Below are 24,806 nucleotides of genomic sequence, written 5' to 3'. Positions count from 1 at the left end.
ATGATAATACTTGGCAACTAGTCATAAAATAGTGTGGCTCTGTCAGCAAAATTCAGTAAGTGAATTTTTTCTTAATAAGATATTTATCAATTTATTTTCTCCTTAAAATATAAATTTCTAAAATTATGTAAATTACTTAAACCTGTAATTTCTGAGTTTAACATCTTGACAGAAGGAACTGATTCATATCATGATGTGTGGGGAGCCCTCTACCACTAGCAAAATCAGACTTGATTGAGGCATCAGACACGGGAATCTGGCTTTCAGGAACTGAGAGATTGTTCCAGATGGCCTGAGGCATGTGGTATCCATGCAGAGTGGCTCACCAATAGAATTTGCATGTCCTGGATGTGTCACGTGACCTGCTAGAGTAAATGACTTCCTTAACTCCACCTCATCCTGTCTTTCACAGAAGCAGTTCCTCCTGGTCCCCCTTTTACCTGTAGGACTATAAATAAAGGACAGGTGAGCCGTTCCTGCCATTAGAGCCAGATTGGTATGGCTTGATCGGTCATGCTCCTGATTCAAAAGAGATAATTGTTTCTTGTGGTTTTTCTGTTAAATAAGTTTCTTAGCCATTAATTTACAGCCAGCCCATCCCTCCAACAGGACCCACGCTGAACGTGGAAGAAACTCCATGATAAAGTACAATCCTCACCTGTTTTAATGGCAAAAAAGATCATAGAATAAGAACTACACACAATTTGTTTGCATTTCTTTATAAAATTTTTATTAAAAAAGATTTTTCCTTTTGAAAAAAGCCACAGATTCCAAAACAAAATGTAATTAGAAAGGATATAAGTTGAAATTTATAGAAAGGAAAAACAAAGGTTAAATTCAGAAGTTAAGGTACTATAAATAATAATTGTGTTCCCTCCTAATTTTAGCAACTAAAGAAACTATAGCATTGAACTACAAAAATAGGCCTTCGTTGTGAAAGTCTTCAAAATTTATGTCATTTTCTTCCTTTATTCTCATTTTTAAAATAACACAATAAATCTCAAAACATAAGTGCACAGACCATAAATTGAAGCTTAAGTGAGGCAAAATTTTTAATTTAGAAATATTTAATTTAATATGTAAATATTTCTTGATTCCAGGCATGCCTACAATACCGTATTTTTTTCTTGGCTCATTTTAGTCATACATAAAATTAGGGTTTATTTTGTCACAATTAGATAAGCATGTAATATAATTTGCTCTAATTCAGTCCCCAGTACTTCCCTTTCTCTCCCTTCCTCCTTCCAACATTCTCTTTCCTCTACTGATCTTTATTCTATTTGTTTGTAGTTTTATTAAAATCAGTGCCTCATTAACATACATGAAGGCGAGATTCACTGTGGTGTTTTCATATGTGTACATTGTAGAGTTAGTTCAGAGTCTCCCTTTTCCCATCCCTCCTCCCTCCCTCTTAATCCCCTTCCTCAACTCTTCTATTTTCGTGGAATCCCCACTTTTTTCCTTTTTCTTTTTCCTAATTTTGCTCTAGCTTCCATGTATCAGAGAAAACATTCACCCCTTGACTTTCTGACTCGGGTTTATGTCACTTAACGCAATGATCTCCAGTTCCATCCATTTACTGGTAAATGTAAAGCAGAGTTTCAGTGAGTGGCTGTATATGCTGAGTCACAACCTGCTCCTTCAGATCAGCTATCAAAACCTCTCTTTTATAGGGAGATAGGGGCTATTTAATAAGTTGTAGTTTTTTTCCTTTAGTTTTTTTCCTCTTCTCAATACCCGTTCATTCACTCAGACTCAATTTTGGAGTTTCAAATCAGGTCTCAATAATTCCCAAAGCCCACAGAGACTGCTGGGATCAGGTAGAGCAAAGTGCACCAACCCAGGAGAGCTGATCGGGTAGAACCATGCTGTAACACTGTAAGTTGACAGCCGCCTGCAGCACATTGCGTGGGAAGCGAAGTCTCCCGGTCCAAGAGGGGAGTCTGACCTCATCAGGCACATTTCAATCTCATGGGGCCTCTGCATTCTCAGTGTTAACTATTGTGTTTCTCACTTCCATGCCTCCGTGTTGCGCTCTTGAGATGGACTATTCTCCCACACCTTCAATTCCTGGCTTTGAGTTCCATTGGCCTGAAGGTCAGATATTCAGATCTTGTGTTGCTACTCTGCTATCTACGGGTTGTAATCCTCTCGTCCTAAATAATACTGAACGCTTCCTGTTCTGTGTCCCTGCGGCATACCCCTGTCATCGTAATACCTGCGAGCTGCACCTGTTTTGCACCGGTCTTTGCAACCTGTGGTTGCATCCGTTTTGATTATCGGCATGGCTCATTTTCAGTTTCACAAGCAGATGGTAGGACTGGGCAGAAACGTGGCCCAGTTTCTTAGTATCCTTTATGTCCCATATCCAGCCGAGTGCCAGCTTTTCTCAAGTGCTCTCCCTTCGTTTCCCCTGCAGGACTCTGTGGATCTGGCCTGGAGAATGTCCTTCCCGCAGCAGGTACTTGCTCCCTCTTCCTTCACTCTGTTCCAGTCACATGGGCTCCCTGTTTCCCCAACCTGCCCGGCATGTTCTTGACGCAGGTTTCACACCTGCTTTGCCAGCTGCCTGGAATTCTCTTTTCCCAAATATTCTTAGGTCTTGCCTACTTTTTGTCTGGTCTATGCACAAATGAAATGGCAACCTCTGCTTCTAGCTCTTTATTCTGAATTATTTTTCTTCAGGGATTTGAGGCTATAAAATTCTTACCCTCCTGGAAGAAAATTATTTAACTCATTGTCACAATGACTAAGCTTCAAAACCAGTATTAAACTTGTTTAGTCAATCTGTGTTGATCACCAAAGTACACACATTTCTGATCTTCCCTTGGTAACATCCCTGTCACAAAATTCCTGCAAATCAGATAACCAGCACCAGTTTCGGTGCAATGATCATATTTTTGAAAGACAAGTAACTGCTGTCTTACTCTGGTGAACATGATTCCATAGCTGAAGTCCACTCAAGTCCACACTGTAACTTCTGAGCTTCATACTTTCCCCAAACCCTAGACAAACTCTCTTCTTACAATCCAAGTTCACCCTGACCTGAGGAAGCAAAACACTCAGTTTTTTGTTTTAGATATTAGTGGTAGACTCAAGCAACACTTAGGATTATCTATAGCTACATTATATTATTTTCTGTTGTCTTATTTATTATTATACACAAGCTCCACCAGAGCAAGTACTTTATTGCCCTGTTTACCCTGATAACTTAATGCTGAGACTGATGTGTAGTACATTGTGTGCACTCCACACATTTGTTGAAGTAATTCCCTAAATATTAGTAAAATAAATGGATAGAAATAAATTTCAGATCTATTGTACATTATTACAACTGGAGTTAATAACAATGGTTTATGTTACTGAAATTTGCTAGAACAGTAAATTTTAAGTCTTCTCACCACAAAACGAGAGGTGAGAAAATTCATTAATTAATTGGCTCAATTTAGCAATTTCACAATGTATATTTCAAAACATCATGTTATAGATGATAAATATATGATTTTTTTTGTTAATTAAAGTGAATAAGCAGTGGTCTGGGGTTATAGCTCAATGGTAGAGCAATTGCAAGTATGTGTGAGGTCTTGGGTTCCATCTACAGTGCCCCACAAAAAAAATCAATCAGTAAATAAGAATTAATGAATGATTTTATTGTTGAAGTATTTTTGAAAATACTTTTAGGGATTTCCTTCAAATAAACCAAGAATTATTCAGGTCTCTCTGTGGGTCCATACAATTCTCATGCATTGATCTCCTTTTAGAAATATATTAGCTAAAAATTTCCACCTTCCTACTTGACATCTTTCGAAAGACTTTAATGCATTAGAAATTCAGCACATCTAAAACTGAGCTGATAAGCTTTACTTCAAACCCAGATCCTCTTGTCAAACTCCCTCTGTCAGGAAATGGCATCAGCCAGATCCCTCTCTTCCCTCACATCTCCATTTTCAATTCAGCTTGAAGTAATAATTTCGCCTTCTGCAATAGTCTTGAGTTTGCTCACTTTCTCTTTCTGTGATTACATCATCTATCCAAGCTACCCTATCTGTCATCTAACCTACTAAATTAACCTACTAACTGGTACAGCAGCATCTTCTCCAGCCATTTCACCATCCTAGTCTTTAAAAAACTTTTAAAAAAATCTTTATCTGTTCTTTTACATATACTCGACAGTGGAGTGTATTTTGACATGTTATACATACATGGAGTGTTACTTTTTCTAATTAAGATACCATTCTTGTGGCTGTACATGATGTGGAGTTACACTGGTCAAGTATTCATTTAAGAACATAGGAAAGTATGTCCAATTCATTCTACTGTCTTTCCTTTTCCCATCCTTCCCACTCCCTTCCCTTCATTCCCCTTTGTCTAATCCACTGAACTTCTATCCCCCCTCTTATTGTGTGTTAGCATTCACATATCAGAGGGAACACTCAGCCTTTAGACTTTTGGGATGGTCTTATTTCACTTAGCATGTAGTCTCCCGTTCCATCCCTTTACCTGCAAATGCCATAATTTCATTCTTCCTTAGAGCTAATAGTCCCTTGTGTATATGTACCACATTTTCTTTATCCATTCATCTCTTGAAGGGAACTTAGGTTTCACCAACCTAATCTTAAATTAGTCACCCTTTTTATAAATTTTGCTAGATGCTTTGCTAATACGATAGAGTCTAAACTCTTTACCAGGGCCTCTGGAACCTATTTGGTCTCATCTTGTAGCATATTCTCCCTTATTGTCATGCCCTGCCCTTCCAACAGAATCTTATGGTGGTAGCACTTCCATCTAAACACCTTCCCCCTGCTCCTACTTACTCTGTGTGTATTAAATCCAATGCCATTCCTCACTCCACACACAGGTCAGATGTCCATCTCCATTGACCATTTCTCATGTTTGAAATCTAACCTTTATATCCTTAATGGATTAATAGCTATCTCCTCCACTAAATTGTCAATGCCATAAGAGCAAGAACTCTATTTTTGGGATGTAAGAAGGACTTCACAAATATTTACTACACAAATGAAGGAATGAGTAATTGAATGTGAAGTGCTTGAATCTGGCCACTTTCCCAGTACATCACAGTAAATGACGCTGGAGCCTATGACCAGGATCAACACAGGGCCAAGCTAAGAAACCAGGAAGGGACTCACAGAAGACCCACCTCATTGTACAGCAGCGAGTATTTCACTGAACATCAAAGGGTCTTGCTGGGGTCTTGTTTAGTAGAAAAGGGAAAAAAACAGAACACCAAAGAGATAGATGGATAAATTTTGACCTTTAATGAGGAAGGAGAGACAGGATAGGACTGAGTTTTTTTTAATGAACCAACCTGGGAACAAAGTACTATAGGAGGATTTAATTAAATGGAGCCAGCTTGAAAATGAGTCCTATACTCTAAGAAGAAGTTTTATCTTTAGTGAGACTTCATTGGATGGGTGCATTGAATAGTTCTTTCAAGGTTCATTCAAATATTCTTTTAAACCCCAGAGCAGTTCGTCATATTAAAATGTAATATATACAAATGGTGTTTCCCTTTCTCCATTCTTGCTCCGCAGAAAAAGTTTCAGCTGTGAATGTTGTGACATCAGTTACAAAAATCAAAAGGTAAGGACAAGCCGAAGATAGGCAGGCAGGATCGTCTTTAGAAGAAGCTCTAGAACACAGAGCAGGGTTGCAGGGCAGCAGGGGAAGACAGTTTCCTTCATTGTCATTTCTTTCTTTTTTCTTTGTGGTGCAGGGATTGAACCCAGGGCCTTGTGCATGTGAGGCAAGCACTCTCCCGACTGAGCTACATCCTCAGCCCTGTCAACTCAGTTTTACATCCCACCAGAAACGCATAGAGCATGGGACCTGGCATGTAATAAGTCCTTGGAAATGTTAGTTATGGTCTCAGTCCATTTTGGCTACTACAGCAGAATACCTGAGACTCAGTGATTACAAAGACCAGAAGTTTATTTCTCTCAGTTTTGGAGCCTAGGAAGTTCACCATTAAGTCCCTAGGAGGTTTGATGCTTAGAAAGGGGCTGGTCTCAGCTTCCAAGATGGTGCTCGCTGGTGGGGAGAATTGCTGCTTCGTACATTGCAGAAGGGAGGAAGGGGCAAGAGGAAATTATCCTGTGCCCAAATGCCCTTTTATTAAGCATTAAATCCACTCACGAGTTTGGAATCCTCATGACCTCATATTACTGTTACAACAGCAATTAAATTTAACATGAGTTTTGGAGGGAGCCAACATTCAAAACACAGCAACTATTGTTCTTCATTTTATTAGTTACTAAGCATCAGCTTTAAAAATGCTATTTCCTTTAGGCTGTTATAAAGGATCATAAATGACACACTTTCTTTGAAATTGACTCAGGGAAAAGGTTGAGCTGCCCTTTCCACATCTCTGCAAGGATGGAGCACCACAGGTTTAAGGCTGCCCAGCCAGCAAACAGCAGTACCAGACTGAAGGCAGTATCCATTGCACATGGAACTTGGGTTCCCTTCCATATCTGCATTGTTCCACATGCAGGTGATGCTGACTTCAGTTGCACAGAAGGTATGGACAGTATGACTGGGAGACATGCTGTGTGCGGTTCTGGAACCTGGTTACTTTTGGTGTTTAGTACTCAGGCAATTATGCCCAGGTAAAGATCTACTGTGGTTGATGGAGGTAATTTATGGTTTCTACAAGCCAAGAGAGGGTGCTCATGAAAGGGGTGAAGATGTGAAGAGAGATCAAAGGATGCTGTAGGAGCTGGGCGTGGTAGTGCATGCCTATAATCCCAGTGACTTGGGAAGATGAGGCAGGAGGATCTTGAGTTCAAAGCCAGTCTCAGCAAAAGTGAGGCACCAAGAAACTCAGTGAGACCCTGTCTCTAATTAAAATATGAAATATGGTTGGGGATGTGACTCAGGGAGTAAACACCGCTGGGCTCAATCCCTGGTATCAAAAAAACCATGAAGAATGTTATAGGACATTGAACCAGTAAACAAGGAAGAGGCTCTCTGTTTCTTTCCACTTTCCACAACATAAGGGCCTTAACTCAGAACACAGAACAAAATGGATAGTTGTGGACCATTTAGGAAAAAAAATCTGCCACATACAATGTTATTCCAAGGAGATGACAGCGTCCTAATTTCAAACAATCCACTTAGTAAGAGATGCTTGAAATATGTTTCCTGTTCTGAGTGAGAATTACCTAACATTTCTCTAAACATTTTCCCATGTGTATGGAAATTTGGGTTGTTGTGTAATTCTAATATAGAGACTTGCTTTAAAAAATATGTTCCCTCATTTCAAAAGGGGAGAAGAATTATTGTCATTCATAAAAAAGAATTTTCCTCTTGTGTGGGCTTTGGAAATGGTGGACAGTGAGGGTATGGTAACTGGGTATGGTACAAAGTGGAAGGTATCGATGCATTGGGTATACTGTGCTCTTATTTCTACATTTGCCCCAAGGTTTGAGTTTTATTTGTTTGGTTTTGTTTGCTTGTTTTTGAAGACTAGAGTCATCCATTTTTCATTTTCAGAGATTTAGACCCTGAAATTGACTGAAATTTCATTGCAAAAAGATAAAATTCCTGCTAGATAACACGACTTCTACTAATTTAGAAGTCTATTTATAGGATTATTTAAAGCTGTGGCAAGAGTAGGTATTTAAGCATACTTTAGTTTGTAAATGTGAATTTCCTTATGCAATATAATTGTGCCTCTTGCCCCTAGAATTAATTGAACCCATCTTTCTTCTTCCTCATCTGTAAGCATATTATTTATTCAACCTGTAACTTTTCCAATATATAGTGAAAATATCTCACTACAATAAGAACATTAACAAACAAAGTCAAAAGGGACAACTTTTGAAAAAATATTTTAGACATTCAGTTCTTTTGATTAGTAACTACCCTTAGTACCAGAAAAACTTCAAAGTGTTCTCTAAACATTGAATTTTCATCAGTGATTCTGAAAGCCTTAGTTCTCATCTTTCATGCTTACCATTGCAATAACTTCAAAAGGATAAAAAGAAAGAATGGTAATCTCTCAAAGCAACCTTGTGCTCAGGCTAGTAATTGTGTATTTAGCTGTCATGCATTCACAGCTAGATAATTGCCTCATTAAATTATGTTTTAATAAATATAATAATTAACATTTTGTTACAAAAAAAGAAAAAAGAAAAAAACTTAAACCATTCAGAAATGAAATCCAGGGCCCAAGGGATATCTAGAATAAAATGAAAAAGAATTAGATAGCGTCAAATATAGACATCTTCAAAGGGAAAGAGATCATTTAAATTGCCTTTTACTCACTGAAATATATTCTGCATATTTTATTGTTTTCATCATCTTGCTTGTTATAATCCAGCTAGAGAATGTTCAAAGAACATAAAATCCTACAAATAAATAAACTGAGTATGAGTGAATTTACAAAAGGCAACAATTAGGATCAAGAGTCTGACTTGTAAGCTTTGATTATATAAAGCAATTATATTTCCCAGTGGTGTTCCAGCAACATGTGATTTATCAGTAGGAGGAAAATTGAAAAGTTTCAAGCTTCATGACACTTACATGTTGAATTTTGAGAGTATAAATAACTTAGAAACCTCATTTAAATCAGTACTATGTCTTCAGTTGTCATTTGAGGTGATCAAGACAGCAGAATTAGATACTAGGTATTCTAGGTCAGGGTAGGAGGTTGGAATAGCCTCCAACCTTTGAAATTATATATCTGAGCAAGTACTTTACTTTGTAAATACATGTGAGAAACTGTTTTAAAACCTACATTGGCAAAAAAAAAAGTGAGAAAGTTTTATAATATTATGATCTTACAAAAAAGAAGTCAGTGGGAGCTATTAGTTATTCCCAGTGATTGTGTATCTCCATTAGACACTCTGTCCCTCTCCCCATCCATCTATTTCTGTGATAAACTCTAAGTGTCCAACAGTGATGTTACTAAAGTATTTTTCTTAGTTAATATATTTTTCACGTGTTTAGGGGAGAATCAGTTAATAGGACTGACAACTGTGCACATTAATATAGGATTTAGGATCCTAAAACTCTGAGAAACAGGAAAATATGGAGAAGAAAGTTGGTTTGTTGAAAAAGTGTGTGAGTATTTGCGAGTGTCTGCAAATGGCAGTAAATGAGGAAGATTTTAGAGGGGGATTAGGATCATTAGGCAACCAAGCATTTTAGCCCAGGTGTTCCTTGACTTATTGGGTCACCAATCTCCAGATACCAAACGATGTTTTCAGTAATGTTATAAGTTGGAAAGTAAGGATGAGGGTGTATGTTTGTTATCATGGCAACTGGAAGTTCTGGATCTCATGTATCCATATTCAGCAGATATCAAGAGCAAGAAAACTGCACTTTTCTTATTCTGAGCAGCACCTGGCTCAGAGCTAAGCAATGAATTGCTCTGAGCCTTACGCAGGATAAATCACGTAACATCTACATTTACATAGTTTTAAAGTGAAAATATAAGTCAAAAAATCAAAATTGGCATTAAAAGGGTAGGAAACTCAGTTTATGAGAAAAAGACGAGAAGGATGTCCCAGGGCATAGATTCCCCCAGGGCCATGAGGCTGCTGGAGAGGGCCACCCCGTAGAAATGCAGGCTATTACGTTAGAAATTATGAAGTACACTGATCTTGAACTAGACTTCGGTGCACAAAACACATTCTGCAGGTCGAAACTGTGTAAACCAGGATTAGCTCTGTGGCAATTGACAGGTGAGAAGGAGAAAAGTCACCCAAACCCTCAAGACCACACTTACAAACAGGAAACAAGTACCAATCATGGCTGCTTTGACGGTCACATCTAGATCTGCCGGAACGTGGATGCCAAAGTTGTCCGCATTGGTGAAGACGTCATTCACGAATCCGGACCAGTACTTTGAAATCTTCCCAATGGTAAGCTTTTCATTCATAGTTTTCACCTTTGAAAAGACAATAAGAGCCCTCAAATTCGAAGGCAAAAAGAGATGGTCGCACATTTCCCAGGGTTGTTTACTTCATGAGAGATATGAATTATTTTATTCATCATTTCCAAAAGACAGTTCCATGTTTTTCATTCCTTTTATATAAGCACAAGATTGTAATGTAATTTTCCAATTTACTCTTCAGAAATCACGCTTTTCTGACAGTTTTCTAATCCAACATCATTCTTTTTTTTTTTCCTTTTTGTATGCAGATGGAGAATATAATAGCATAAATAATTAAGGCCAGGCAACCACAAGATGGCAGCAGGTACATAGTTCAAATATATGGCCTAACTATGAAGGTAATTCCTTTACCTGTGGTCCAGATTTTAAGTCTTGTATACATATATATATATATATATATATATATACACACAAAGATATACTTGAGAAAGTATTAAAATAAAATAGTTTCTACATAGACTTTGAGAACTTTAAAATTTTTGATTAATTTTATAACTATTACAACATTTAAGCATCATTACATATTTTTAAATTACATTTTTTACATTATACTCAGACATTGACTAATTCATTCCTGTTTAACCAACCCAAAGTCATATTTTAGCTCTACAAAACTCTCTAAGCTAATGTATCGTATAGGAAATCATGATCTGACACTAAAGACTAACTTCTCAGAAATAGAGTCTACAATTCAACTTTATCAAATGTGTATTTCCTTTCCCTGTTTCCTGTTCTAGTGCTGGAAGTTATTTAATATAGACTTTCACTTTCTATATGGTGGTAGAAGATAAAAAATAACAAAGATTACCTCGGACATCTCTCTACCATGAATACTAAGGCTTATGTTTAACTTCTCCTCAGTTATATCACCCATTAAAAAAGCCACACCAAATCCATTCAAAATGAGTGGAACTAACTCATCTCACTTTACAAATTTTGCAATATATAAATAATGTTCCTGGAAGTCTTGAAAACTGAATAAATGAATAAAAATATACACTTAAAATTAAGCTGTCTCCTCTACCCAAAGATGTCTAGAAGAATCTGTAAAGATATTTCATTTTGTTATAGATTGAATTTATAACTATCTCTTTTAACATTCAATCACAGAAAACTGAGAGTGAATTACTTTACAATCAAATTAAGCAACTCATACAAACGTAGACTTTAAATTCATAATATTTTAATGGAATACATTTCTGAGAAGAGATATGAACTGGGTTTTGTGACAATCAGGTCTACAAAAGAGAAGATATGTAATTTAGGTGATCTGAACTATATATATGTGCTTCATACCACGTGTGTTTGTAATTCCATATAAATCTAATCCACCAAAATTAGGATGTACCACTCTTTTTCAAAATGAGGACATTTGGTTATTTAAAAAAGCCATAGTTTTATATATATATATATATATAAATATATATATATATAAATATAGTTTCATGTTAAAAGACATATAAAAGTAATAAGGCATTTACTATTTTAAGAAAAGAGATATAGTAGCTAAGTATACTTACTTTTAGGAAAAGTTCCATCTCATAACTAATTTTATTTTTACTTTATTAAAATTACTTTGAAAAATGCTTGCAGATCTCATGGTCAAGGTGGTATACTTTATAGTTTTTTTAATTGTTGAACTTAGTATCTGCAATTTTGCGTTATTATTTATGTGAAAAATATGGACTTATTAGATTTCACTAATATGCTATTTTCTAAATTTATTTCAGGGATATTTCATGATTTGAATGTTTTAAAAATTGAATTATATCGCAAAAAATCAGGACCTAAGTGAAAAATGTTCTTTAGTCTGTCAATCATACCTCAAAATCCACATCTCCAAAACAGCCACATGTCGCACAAGGACCAACAATTTTCAAAATATCTTCTTTGTTTGCATTTTGTATTGTGAATTTGGGTTGAAAGGGGTCCCACTTCTGAGCAACATAACCAACTACGGTACCAGGAGGGACTTGGATTTCTAACTGTCAGAAGAGAAAAGATAAGATTTAAAATGCTATTATATTGCAATTACATTCTAATGCAAACTTATCTCTAAACAGTATACTATTACGGTATCATTTTTGTATTCTACAAATATTTCTAAATATATGCTTCTAAAGATGTAAACCAGTGTTTTGTTTTGTTTTGTTTTGTTTTCCCCACATCATATCATCTTTGTTATAGAACCAAAGAAATTCTCTGCATGGATAAAAGTCCATATCTTACTTCCCAGGAGAACCGCAAGGGACTGTGTTCTGACCTGAGCTGCTGGCTACCAGAACCTTTCATTTTAGACACAGCAGCTGGTCACACACAGCTATTCACCACGTGGTAATGCCTACTTCCTCTCCGTTGTTGCCACAACACACACCTATTTTAAGCCTCCTTTACCAATCATTAATGTTCACAAATTTTTCCAGTCTCTTTGTGCTTGATTTAAAGCAAATTCTTTTTGCAAGAGTTAGAGTCGTTAAACAAATAGTAATGTGGTTTTTGTTCCATGTCTTCCAAAGTGTTAACTCATTACCCTTTCCTATTTATGGAAGTCAAATCAAATTCCTTTGTACAATAAGTAGGAGTTGGTTACAAATTAAAAGATAATTTTTTGCTTTGAAGTTAAACCAGCTCTCCATTATCTAATATCCTTTAGACTTCGCTTACTAAATTCATGGTCTCGTGTGCCGCTAGCACAGCGGCCCAAGCTGCGTCTCATGTGCATGAGCTGTCTTCACCATTTACCATCATGGAAGCCACCAGTCTTTGGTTGGAAAGGGAAAATTTAGTGACTCACCAAATCCTCGAGCTCTTCTGATCCTACAGAGCAAAATACTAAATTAAACGACTGAAAGGTTAATTTTTCCATAGCTCCAGACAAATGTCACTTAATGAAACATTGGTAACCTTCAAAAAAAAAATAAATAAATAGAAAAATCCAGTGACTAACCTCTTGCAGGTAGCAAGGGCACCAGCAGCTGTTACACCTCAAGGGCCGATTGACTGTGATCACCTCTCGACCTGAGTTATCTGTGATTCTCAGGGTGCAGGATCGCAGAGTGGAACAGAAAGTACGATTGAAGCAAATACTTTCTTCCACTGCAAAGTAAATTCTCTGTCCCAAGCCATTTTTAATCTCATATTTGTTGGAGGTCTCAGTACCAAGTATCACTAATGGAAAAAAAAATTATAAAATAATGCTATGATCAGTATCAACACTTTTATATGAGTAGAGGTTATTAAAGAAATAGAATAATGCTCAAGTGTATGGCTTCTTCTTTATACAAATCTATTTTCCATGTTCTAAAATTTGAAGTCTTATCCACAGTTCAAAGTAAAATCTGAGAACAAAGCTATGTAATTAATTAATTGTGATTGCAGAACTATTACTAAACATGTAATAGTGCTTGCCAGCTAAAGAACCAATGCTGTCCAGAATCTATTTTTCAAATAACAGATCCATCATCATTATGCAAGTTTGATACAATTTACAGTAATAGTAATGATTGTGTCTAAATCTGTATCTGGTAATAACATCTACAACTGTGTTCTATTCAACTATGTATTTCAATTTTGAAACATTTTAGGAATAACATAGAATATTAAGAACAGAAAACACAAGTAATTTGAAATCAGTTAGTCATCCTCATATATTCGTGTTCTGAGAAATAATTTTCCTATTTGGTTAATCAGTGAGGAAATGACAAAATGATGGTGTTATATATTGACCGATTTTTGTGATTTAGTCTCAAACCTGATTTCCATTTCTAAACCTGATTAGAAATGTAAATGACTAACATCTTTGGGAATGATAAAATACTTTTTATTATTTTAACGTTAAATGAAATGTTAGAATTCTGATGGTAATGGCACCAAAGACTTAGAGTTTCCTATTTGTATTTAAATCATACTAATAATTTTACTTTGGGCTTTTATTAAAAAAATAGACCAAATGTTCATTTTGATATAATTCTACTATGTATGTTTAACTCTATGGTACAACATAGTTAGATGTGAAGAGACTTCTGAGAACTAAAATTTTTCAACAGTTTTAATAAATGTAGAATATAATCTACTTACTTCCAAGAAGCTCCACCTGCTGGTGTATAATTATCAGGTCTAACTGTCAAAAGATGATGGAAAGGGAACAAAAAGAATTATATCACAACACTTGGAAAACCTCTGGAGAGATGACTATTAATTTCTTATTACACAAAATAGATGATTTTCATGTTTTCTATTAGAATGGTTGAAAACGGCTCACATTTCATAATGAAAAAGAGGATAAAATGTTTTATATTCATGTAAAAATTTTACAGGAACTCTTAAAATTGCAGGAAAGATTTGCCAAGAATAAGAAGAGAAACAGTGGTTAACTTTTTGCTAACTTTCTCAGTCACAATAAACAAAACAAAACAAAAAAGAAGAAAGAAAAAGAGGTAACCATTGAAAATATTTCTATTAATCTCTAAGTAATAATATACAAGGTGTTTTAAAACTCTGAAATTGTTTTTCAAAGAAATGAAGTGACACGATGATAATTGGAATGCCTAAACTTTCCTTTCAATCCCTGTCACTCAGTCACAGCTTATTCCTCCCAGTGATGAAATTTGTTTAATTTTGAAAGAGGTTATTTTATAAACATTTCTCATTCATACTTACCTTTGGGCTACAAAAAAGAGAAAACCTGTGGATCCCAAAAAAATATCAATTCAAGCAGAGTAAGAGATTTGCTACTAAATATGTAATGTAAAATATATCCTGTGCAATTAAAATAAAATCAATTTGCACACATAAACTATCTAAGACAGGTAAGAAATAACATTAAAAAGTATGTAACGTAAATTGCTTTTTTTAAGAGAAATAAGAAGGGCCAGGCATGATAGTGTTTGCCTGTAATCCCAGCAGTTTGTGAGGCTGAGGCAGGAGGATTTTAAGTTCAAGACTAGCTTCAGCAACTCAGCAAGGCCCTAAGCAATTTAGTGAAGCCCTGTCTCAAAATAAAAAGTAAAAAACAGGCTGGGGATGATATGACTCAATGGTAAAGCACTCTTGGGTTCAATTTCAATACCGAGTACACTCAAAAAAAAAAAAAAAAAGGATGGGAATCCACTAAGAAAAATCAAGAACACTGGCAATACTGATGATCACTATATTTTCGAATGTTTCACTTTTTATTTCACCTTGAAGTTTTCTTCACTTTGTTCTCCCATCATATTAATATCCTTTCCAGGAATTGTTGAACCAAGCTAATGACTGCCAAAATTTGGTTCTTGATTAGACACCACAAATGCAGACAATTTGAAGCTACATTCTCCCCCCTTTTTTTGTGTATCCTGAAATGGGGGTAAAACTCATACCATTTCCTTTTTTTAAACATCTGATTATTGATAAAAGGGTACTTGTGAACTATTTTTTAAGATTCCCAAAATATTTTTCCAAAAATAATTTCATTTTAAAACCGTATCAACAATTGTGGCAGACACTTTCTTAGAAACTTAGAAAAGTCTTTTGTAGTGTGTTGCATTACATCTGGGAAAATGAAGAGTTGTGGGAAAAGAAGAGGTAAATCTCCAAAGGATCTAAATGATTATTTAGCAGTGAATCTGTGCAGAAGTAGCTTAGGGATTGAGATCTACAGGGTCAAGTCTAAGATGCTTGAGTTTAGGAACTTTGAATGTTGGTGTCATGAATTGAATTTTCATCTTGAAAATCAGAAACTACTTCACAATGAAAAAGGGAGTTGTACTTCTCAGATGTCCAAAGTAGTGGTCGTTACTGAGTGACTACAATGCGGGTAGTGACTATGCTACATATTTTAACCTAATCTCTGATATAATCCTCACAAAAACCCAGATAGATATCACAAATTTAATGCATGAGGAAATAGTTCCAGAGTAATTAAGGAAATTCCCCAAGATCACAGAGCATGTAAAGGGTCACCAATTCGGACGTACCTTTGACTCTCACTTGACTGCCATCAGTAGACTGAGGGATGAGGGGAAACAGCTCTTAAGGGACACTCTGAAACTCACATGCCTTTCCTCCCTGATTTCCTCACTCTCATACTTACCTCATCCTCTGTGATAAGATTGCATTTGATTTCTCTCTGTGGGCAAGCCTTCTGGATTTGAGCATCTTGACTTAGGTTGTTCTTGTAGTTTCCTTTAAGTAGCCCTGAGGCACTTATAAATCAAGTTCCAAATGTCCCTTTCCATCCTTTTCTATTGGCTGATGGACTAGGAAGTGTTGCAAACTTTAAACAGATTGAATTATATATTCAGGTGTCGGGGCAAGTGAATTATTCCTTAAGTATGAGAGCTGTAGAAATGAAAACACAATGACAGCCGTGGATATTCAGCTTAAGATGCAATTCTTTTTTTTTAAATTGTAAATCAAGTTTACAGGTATCATTGATTTCATTTCACATATGTATTTCGAAAATAAATTCTAAATTTACATGTGCCTTTAATTTGCTATTCTAACCTATAGGTGAGTAAATTATGATAATTAATTTCCTCACACTACAGTATAAAATGCCATTGACTATTATGAATGTAAATCCAATCTAGAAAGAATCTATTAATTTTATGCTTAGATATATTTAACTGATGTCTTATGTAAGTATATATGTTTATCTCCACATTGTTATTGAAAACAATATTCTCAGTTGTCATAAGTTAGGTTTGGTTCATAGAAAATAAAATAAAAATTTAAACAATCTTTTAACATTTTTAATACAGAGGGATTTTTATTATATATTTTCCTTTATTTATTAAAAATGTAATATTACCAGTGTTCATGATCTTGTTTAATACTTATGAATTTTAGTTCAAAAGTAGCACCTACAAGTTCATTTGTTATTGTGTGTCTTACAGATCCATGATGGAACACTTTCGAAATGCTTATTCATTTTTGTATGTGTACTGGTTTAAAGTAGATACATGTCTTTTAATATAAAGTAGGTTATTATTATTCCCTTTAGATGTAAACTGTTCCGACAATTTGTGGTATATTTTGTTTTCTGAAAAGAAGTTTAGCAAAAATTTATTTTTAGGAAAGGTTCTACCTTTTAGACTGAAACCAGTAAGTTCATATCTCTATACATCGAATGATAAAAAAAAATTGTATTCATGTCAAGCATCTGGCTCCGGGTGTGTCATCATTCATGGATGGAAGAAGAATATGTGATGACCATATGTGATCATCAAACCTCAGCCCTCTGGCACTGGTATATCACTTTTATACTTGGCAAAACCTTGTCTGACAACATTCCCAAACAGCTTGCAGCAGTTAATCAACTCTAGTCAGCTATTACAGCTGATCCTTTCTGCAGATGGAAGATGGTAGGTTGGCTTTTCTCTCTTTTACACATCTCCCTGAGCTCTCCAGTCTCTAAAGTACATTTGTCTGCCAGTGGGTTTCTGGAGGAGGCATCTGCAATTATAAACATTTTCCCAGGAACATATGCTGCATGCAGCTTAAACCCTATCAGGCATAACAGAAATCTCTTGTACCTTAAGGGAATTAACACAGAGATTTGATTTTGATAAAAGAGATAGACTTTATAGTTTGAAAGAATGCCAGACAAGCTGAAGATTGCAGCAGATGTGCTGACATCTCAATATTAGTGTAATTCTAATCTTTTATAGGATAAAATGCAAAAGCAATTACACACACACACACACACACACACACACACACATAAACGTAGCAATTGCTTTTATTTGCTCTGTAATTTGGATGATGCTCTTTTCTGGCTGAGTTTTTATAAGGTTTGAATCACTACTTACTTTGCAATGACCAGAACAGTGACTGTACCTAATAATAATATGATCTTTTGAGTCATTGGTCTGAGAGGCACAGTGGCAGAAGATGATAATGTTAATTTGATGACTTTCTTTCTCTTGGATGTTCAACTTCCTTTGGAGAGTCAATTGAAGAGGTTGAATTCTCAGTTCTTTGCAGAAGTGTCCCATGTTCTGTGAACCTTAACAACATTTCTCTCTCTGTATACCTGCATGTTTTACAATTTTGTGCTTACCTTGCTTTTGTACACAGGTTGTACTATCTATCTATCTATCTATCTATCTATCCATCTATCTATCAATCTATTGTTTTGCCTGTTACATTGCAGAATATTTGGGTGAGAGGGACTAGGTTTCATGCTTTTTATAAGCCTTGAATATAGCAAGTACTCAGTAAATATTCTTTAATTAAATGGCAGTAGGTGACTTAGCCATATGAGATGATTCCTTGAGGGTAAATTTCCCAACACCTTGAGCGATGAACAGAAGGTGGATAAATGTGCTAAATAGCTCCATCAAAATATTTAGTCTCATCACTCTGTCAAGTAAATAAGGAAAATAAAAGCAGCAATAAAACAAATGTCTTCCAAAATAACTTCCAACATAAAATCATTATTTTATAATTTCAAGCTTTGTAATGTCTTCCTCACATTAGCAAATTATTGGTTGAGATCTTTCAATGTGGTTAGAAAGCAAGAAATCAAGTTTATATTAATTTTAAGGGGAAAACATTTGTAGTAACAGAAAGATATAAATACCTGGCTTAAATACTCTAGGCCAGGAGGGAGATTGACTGTTGGCAAGAAGCTGCGAGGCGGAGTGAGACCCGGCCGCCATGCGCGGTTCCCTGGACTAGGGCTTTGCTCTGGGTCTGCAGCTCCCGGAAGAAGACCAGGTAGACCTCTGCTTTTTTGGTTCAGTGCATCTGCAAGAGAATGAAAGTCTCAACACATGCTTAATTCTTAAGGCCATCTCATTTAGTCCTTCTTAAAGCGTGTTACTTCTTAACTCAGATAATCTCCTGCAGCTCTCATGTTAGTGCCCTTTCTTTTATTTTCACTCCTTTTGCCACTGTCTTTTGACCCCTAAGTCAGAGAAAAAGGAATTTCAAATTGAAATTTGTAGGTATGCTATATATTATACATTATTCTGCATAATATTATGCATAAGCCCTAAATGTGATGGATACAAGTTTTTTTTTTATTTAAAAATATAAATTATGATAGACTTGCTACTATTAGTCTCTCTTTTTCTTCTCGTGTAACTACCATTTGGGTATCTCTGTCATTGGACATCAAGTTTTCTTTTTTCAAGGACTAAAAGTGTTTTTACTTCTCATCCTTCTTTTCCATAAAGAATCAGAATTTTGCAAGTATGTTCAGCTAGTATGTTGTGCCATTTTGGGTTGGGTGTAGGTGGAGAGCAAGGCTAACAATGAGGTATTTTTGGAAATGATAGAGGGTGTTACATAAACAAAGTACAGTAGAGCCTTGCTTAACAATGGGAATATGTTCTGAGAATGTGTCATTGGGCAATTTCATTGTGTGAACACCATAAAGTGCACTTCGCAAACTAAGAGAACTGTGACTATTGCGTTCCCTCTGGCCGCAGAGAGAGACACGACAAACGTCTGAAGCTTTGGAAGTTTATTGCGTACAGTCTTCCTTTCTTTCCTTCTTATCTATCCCTTTCTTATCTATCCCTTTCTCCCGCTCTCTTTCCCTCTCCTGCACTTCACTCTTCTCCCGCTCGGCTCACGCCTGCTTCGGCCGCTCTGCTTCCCCGCTTCTACCCCTACTCTCAGCTTCTTCCTCTTAGCTTCTTCTCTCAGTCTCTGCTCTCAGCTTCTTCTCTCAGCTTCTGCCCTCAGCTCCTGCTCTCAGCTTCTGCTCCTATTCCCAGCTTCTTCTCTCAGCTTCTTCCCTCAGCCTCTGCTCTCAGCTTCTGCTCCCACTCCCAGCTTCTTCTGCTACTCCCCCGCCCATCAAGCTTATATACACTTCAACCAATCAGGGGAGAGCACACGAGGTAAACGCGCGGACAGCTGCAGGCATAGAATAGGTACACGAGGGGGGCATGCTCTAATCACATCGTTAACTAGCCAATCATTGGAATTCTCTGGTTGTTTACTGTATAGCTGGCCGCTTTTGGCTCAGCGTCAGGCGCCATCTTGACCGTGCTCAAGGCTGGGGGTCCCGGAAACCCCGACATGTGACATCAGTAGGCAATAACCTTATAGGACTATTGCCATATTTGTTCCATTTTGTTGGCTGCAATCTCTTTATGCAATGGGTGCATGTAATTCAGACTGTTCTAAAGACAAGTGAATGGGAGGGACAAGGACACTCATTCTGGATTTATACAAGAGAGCCATTTACAATATCTACTCAAGTTTTTGAACAAGTATTACAGCACATTTCATTGTGCATATACTAATATTGAAGGGATATATATATCATTAACAATATATCATTTCATTATGCATATACTAATGTGGAGGGACATATATATCATTAACAATATATCATAGTTCTCTTAATTCAACAACGACACACGAACTCATGAAAGTGTGTTTTGTGGGAGGTGTTAAGGTTTAGGGATGAGGTGTACACCCAAAGCTCCTGTGCTAATGCAGGAATGTTTGGAGATAAGCAGATTAGATTATGATAGCTATAAACTAATCAGTCCTTCCTAGTTTGAATGGACTAACCGGGTGGTAACTGTAGTAGGTGGGGTGTGGCTGGAGGAGGTGGGTCATCCTTCCCTGGCGCCTGAATCCCCAGCCCCACTCCCTGACGGTGCCAGGAGCTGAGCAGCTTTCCTGCACCATGTTCTTCTGCATGATGTGCTCCTCATCTTGGGGCAGAGCCATGGAGTTGGTCCACTGAGTAAACCTGAAACCATAAGTCAAAACAAACTTCTCCTCCTCTAAGTGGTTCTTCTTGGATATTTTTGTCACAGCAATGAAAAGTTGACTAATATAAGAGGCATATTTTTCTGTATCTGTTACATCTCAATTATAATAATAATAAATTTTAAAAATGCATAGTTTCCTTTTGAAGATAATAAATTCCTCATCACCCAGAAAACTCAAGTATACTCTGGATAAGCAACTTGAAGGGGATAAAAAATTATGAATAAATAAAGACACTGAAGGAATGAACTTTTGGACCTTGAATAATTTTTTTCTAGATATGACAGGCTCATTGACGTTGGGTGTACATATAATGTTAATAAAGGACAATTGCCAGATGATCCATTTACTTATTGAATATGAAGTGTTTGAAAAAATTGGGCTTATTACTCTTAATGTGTGATAGCTAAGTTTGTATTGGTCTGTGACATTTAGAATCTTAGAGGAGATGTTTAGCTCTTATGACCAAATGGAAAAATATGTCACTTGGTCCCATTGAAACAGAACCAATGATACTCTAGCAGTTTGCTTCTTCCAGATCTCCCTTCCTGAACTCCTCTTAGATTTTGGGCAGACAGAAAAGATGAGCTTTAGAACTCCCCTTACTCTTGGGAAGGGGCCCTGGAATCCCAAGTGTGAATCCCACTGGAAGACTTATGTAACACTAGGTCAGAATTGGGAGGTGAGCAAAGGGCCAATATAGCGATGGCATCTGGAAAATATTAAAAGGCCATAAACATCATTTTTCAGTATCAGTGCCAAAAGCACTGTTATCCATTAATTTCCAGAAAACACAGAGGCGAAATCATGAAGTAGAGAAAACTAGCTCACCATGATAAAATTCAGAATAGGGGTTCATTTTGGAAATGGACATGCATGGTTACTGATCTGAAAAAGAGTTTTATGGGTGCCAGAAAAGTTACATATCTTGCTTTTGCTGATGGTTGCATGGATGTATATTTATTTTTAAAAAAATGGTACTCTTGATGTACTTTAGTGATCATATGTTATCTTGTAATTTAAAAAGGACATAAGATTAATATCTAACACAATAGGTGGTAGAAGATTATTAGGTTCTCTCTCAATTCCCTTTTTCATTAAACGGAGTGTCAAATGGCCCCAATTTTTTCTTGTAAGCTATGCTGCCATAACACAATGCATTAAGTTATTAAGTGTCAGGAAGTGACTATACATTCCTCACCAAGGTCTTTAGGTCTTTAAAACTCACAGCAGCTTTTAGGCATTAATGCACTTGGAACTCAGAGGATTCCAAGCCCAGAGTCTTCATTTGGGAATGGAAAATGGCTGTTGCTGAGACTGTTGAGAGAGATTGTATCTTGAGATCACTTGCTTCCTTCTCTGGGATATCAGTTTACATGGCAACCACCTTTGGAGATAGGTTATCTTCTGTTTAGATCCACCTGGAAACTTTTGCTCTTCTCAAACTAACAGTTTGAGACCAACTTGTTCCTAAATGTATGTATTTATACTGAATGGGGTGGGGGGTTCCAGACCTCATGTTTCCTCACGATGTCATCAGTTCAGACTGCCCTCTGCTTTAGTCTTGCAGATGGACCTGCCTATAAAATGCCCAGCTCAGCTATATTCCCTGGGAGATACTGACAGTATACGTCCATGGGCCAGGGACCATTATGAAGTTACAGGTAGTATCTTTAAGTATACTTGAAGAAAACTATCCTCAAAAATGTTTCACAGATATGAAGATGATAATCTGACTTGTCCTCTCAAACAATATTTCTAACTCAAAATATAACTTAATTGTCACTTCAATTGTTTTGAGTACCAGTGGGCCTTTTATAGGTGTTATGTCCACACCACAAGTTAAACTTTACCATAGACGGCAGAAGGGGTGTTATTTTTCAACCCAAAGTTTTGCCTCCAAGTTTAGTCTTAAGTCCTTATCATTACTGAACATCACTGCTTTTTTCGGGTAGATTAATCACATTTTGATCATAGCATTGCTTTCTAGTCACAAGTTTCTTCAAAGACCCAGACCACCAGATGAAGGAGGAAATCCTTTGAATTTCTATCTGGCTTTGAATTTCTATCTACTCTTTTAAAAATGTATAACTAGCTTATAAATATTTTATGTATTCTGCAACTCTTTACCTTACAGGCTACTGTGTTGCTGTAACTCTTATTTTATGAAGTGATAAAGAGTTTTGGAATAAGTGTTAGCGTTAGTCTCAAGTGAAAGAAAATTCTCATCCAGGTTTTCGTCTTTAAATATAGAAAATGGAGCACACATGCATTAAAATTCACATTTTGCTGTTTCTTGTATGTATTTTAAAATTGGCCTGTAAGTTTTCCCTGTTAATCTCAGGGACTGGCCTAAATTAAACTGTGAAGAAAAATGGAAAGAATACCTCATTTGTTTAATATTAAATACTGTCTAAATTGTGCTTTCATAAAGGAAGTAAATATGAATATTTTAATCGATCATTAATTTAATTTAGGATATTATAAACTTGTGAACTTATCCTATTTTTAAATATGTTTAAAAGTTTCCACCAATTATACAAACCATAATTCTTTATGCTAATGTATTTTAACCTTGAGTTTAATGGTTTGTTCTGACAATGGGATAAAATCATATTATAGTTTCATTTTTATACAAGTTACACAAGTGATTTCTGTGAAATTGCAACTTATTTCCCTTGCGGGGGTTGGGGGTGGAACACATCTTTTGAGAACTTAAGGCAACACTAATGGTATTTCTATAGTTTTAGGGATGTAAGAAAACAATTTAACAGCTCCCTCTCCCCAAAAGTCCCTAATTGACTCACTTGCTTAAATAAATATTTTTGATTCTTTTTAATTAACTATCAAAGAAATTTTGAAAGATTTTTAATTCATGAACCAGAAGAAATATTCATTTCTGGTTAATCAAACTTAAAGTTCAAAAGTAACACATTCTTAATTTTCTTCTCTGAATACTTTGTATTCTTGTGTTCTTCATAGTAAATACCTGTATCACATAGTTTGTACAACAAATGGGAAATTAAAAATCATGAAATTGTACTTTCAAGCCTTCTCACAAGATGTGAAAAGTTTTTTTCAGATCCCTTTACATTTGGAATTTTGTCTTTTCCTTAGGTTTGACATTAAATATTTGCACTCTCAATTTTGGTATGAAGCTATTTTTGTTGCTCATGACAACAAACATGTATTTTACGTTTGAACGTTTACATTCTATGAGATTGTGTGTTTGTGTGTGTGTGTGTGTGTAATGCTGCATACCCCTTGAAGTTAAAGATTTTAAATTGCAAAATTCAAAAGCAAGAAATGGCAGCCCTCAGTGCACCAATCTTGCTGAGTATAACACCTCAACCACTGTGTCTTTTTAGTCATATGTAAGGAAAATTTATTAGCTAGCTATATTTACTCTTACCTTTTGAGGCCATGAAGGTGTCTGAGTCACTTCTTCAAAGACAGCCAGGTTAAAATAAAAGGCTTTTCTTGTTGCAGTGAGGAGAGAAAACAGCATGCATAAAACTTCAGAAGGTGTCTGTCTGCCTGTTGTCAGCTTACAAATAACAGGCAGGGAACGCCTCGCTGTATCTACACTGCTTGATTTTATCTGTTTGGACAACAGGGGGAGACGAATCTGTCACCAAAGGTGATCACTACTTGGAAACCATCATAAAACTAAGTGTCTGAGGAAAGCACTTAAAATTAATAAAAGCCAGAAGGAAAGGCAGATGACATTTATTTTAAGAGTCTGATTTCCACTTAGTTGTTGTATATGTCTTGGAACCTGCACGTTCACATTCAGTTTTACATCAGCAAGACGGATTTTAATTTCTGAAGTTTCCAGTGCCAGAGGCTGCGGTAACACATTGTACATGTGTAAGATTTTCACAATTGTAAATGCGATCCTTTATATGTTAACAATGATTTGGACATCATTATTCTTATTTTTCTCTCAGGATTTCTTTCCACCCCCATCCCAACCCCCACACACAAAAAAGAAAGAAAAACAAGAAGAGAATGTATTCCCAATTTTATGCAAGCAAGAAAACTTTTACTTTTCATTTTAAATTTAAATTTGATTCATTAGAAGCATTGGGAAATATAAACCTCACTTCAATAACCTCACAAAGTAAATCAATTGAACTGCACTGTTTACTAGAAAATAAGCCCT

At 36.1% G+C, this 24,806-nt stretch overlaps 1 protein-coding gene across 2 annotated transcripts; it reads right to left on the bottom strand.

Moving 5' to 3' along the window:
• Positions 1 to 8,333: 8,333 nt before the first annotated feature.
• On the bottom strand, positions 8,334 to 24,066 carry Plscr5 (phospholipid scramblase family member 5). 2 transcript variants are annotated; one of them, XM_047565112.1, is made up of 7 exons: positions 24,054 to 24,066; positions 18,486 to 18,652; positions 14,000 to 14,042; positions 12,870 to 13,090; positions 11,746 to 11,907; positions 9,755 to 9,916; positions 8,334 to 8,372 (listed from the first exon to the last, which is right to left on the bottom strand). In XM_047565112.1, the coding sequence occupies exons 1-7, from the start codon at positions 24,064 to 24,066 to the stop codon at positions 8,334 to 8,336; spliced, it is 807 nt and encodes a 268-aa protein (XP_047421068.1). The 2 variants fall into 2 exon arrangements, with proteins under 2 accessions (XP_047421068.1, XP_047421069.1); XM_047565113.1 differs by having other exon boundaries at positions 18,522 to 18,652.
• Between the last annotated feature and the right edge of the window lie 740 nt (positions 24,067 to 24,806).

Source organism: Sciurus carolinensis, chromosome 9 (genome assembly GCF_902686445.1).
Source record: "Sciurus carolinensis chromosome 9, mSciCar1.2, whole genome shotgun sequence".
NCBI lineage: Eukaryota > Metazoa > Chordata > Mammalia > Rodentia > Sciuridae > Sciurus > Sciurus carolinensis.
The sequence above is the reverse complement of the archived record's forward strand: the minus strand, read 5'-3'. Positions and strand labels throughout refer to the sequence as shown.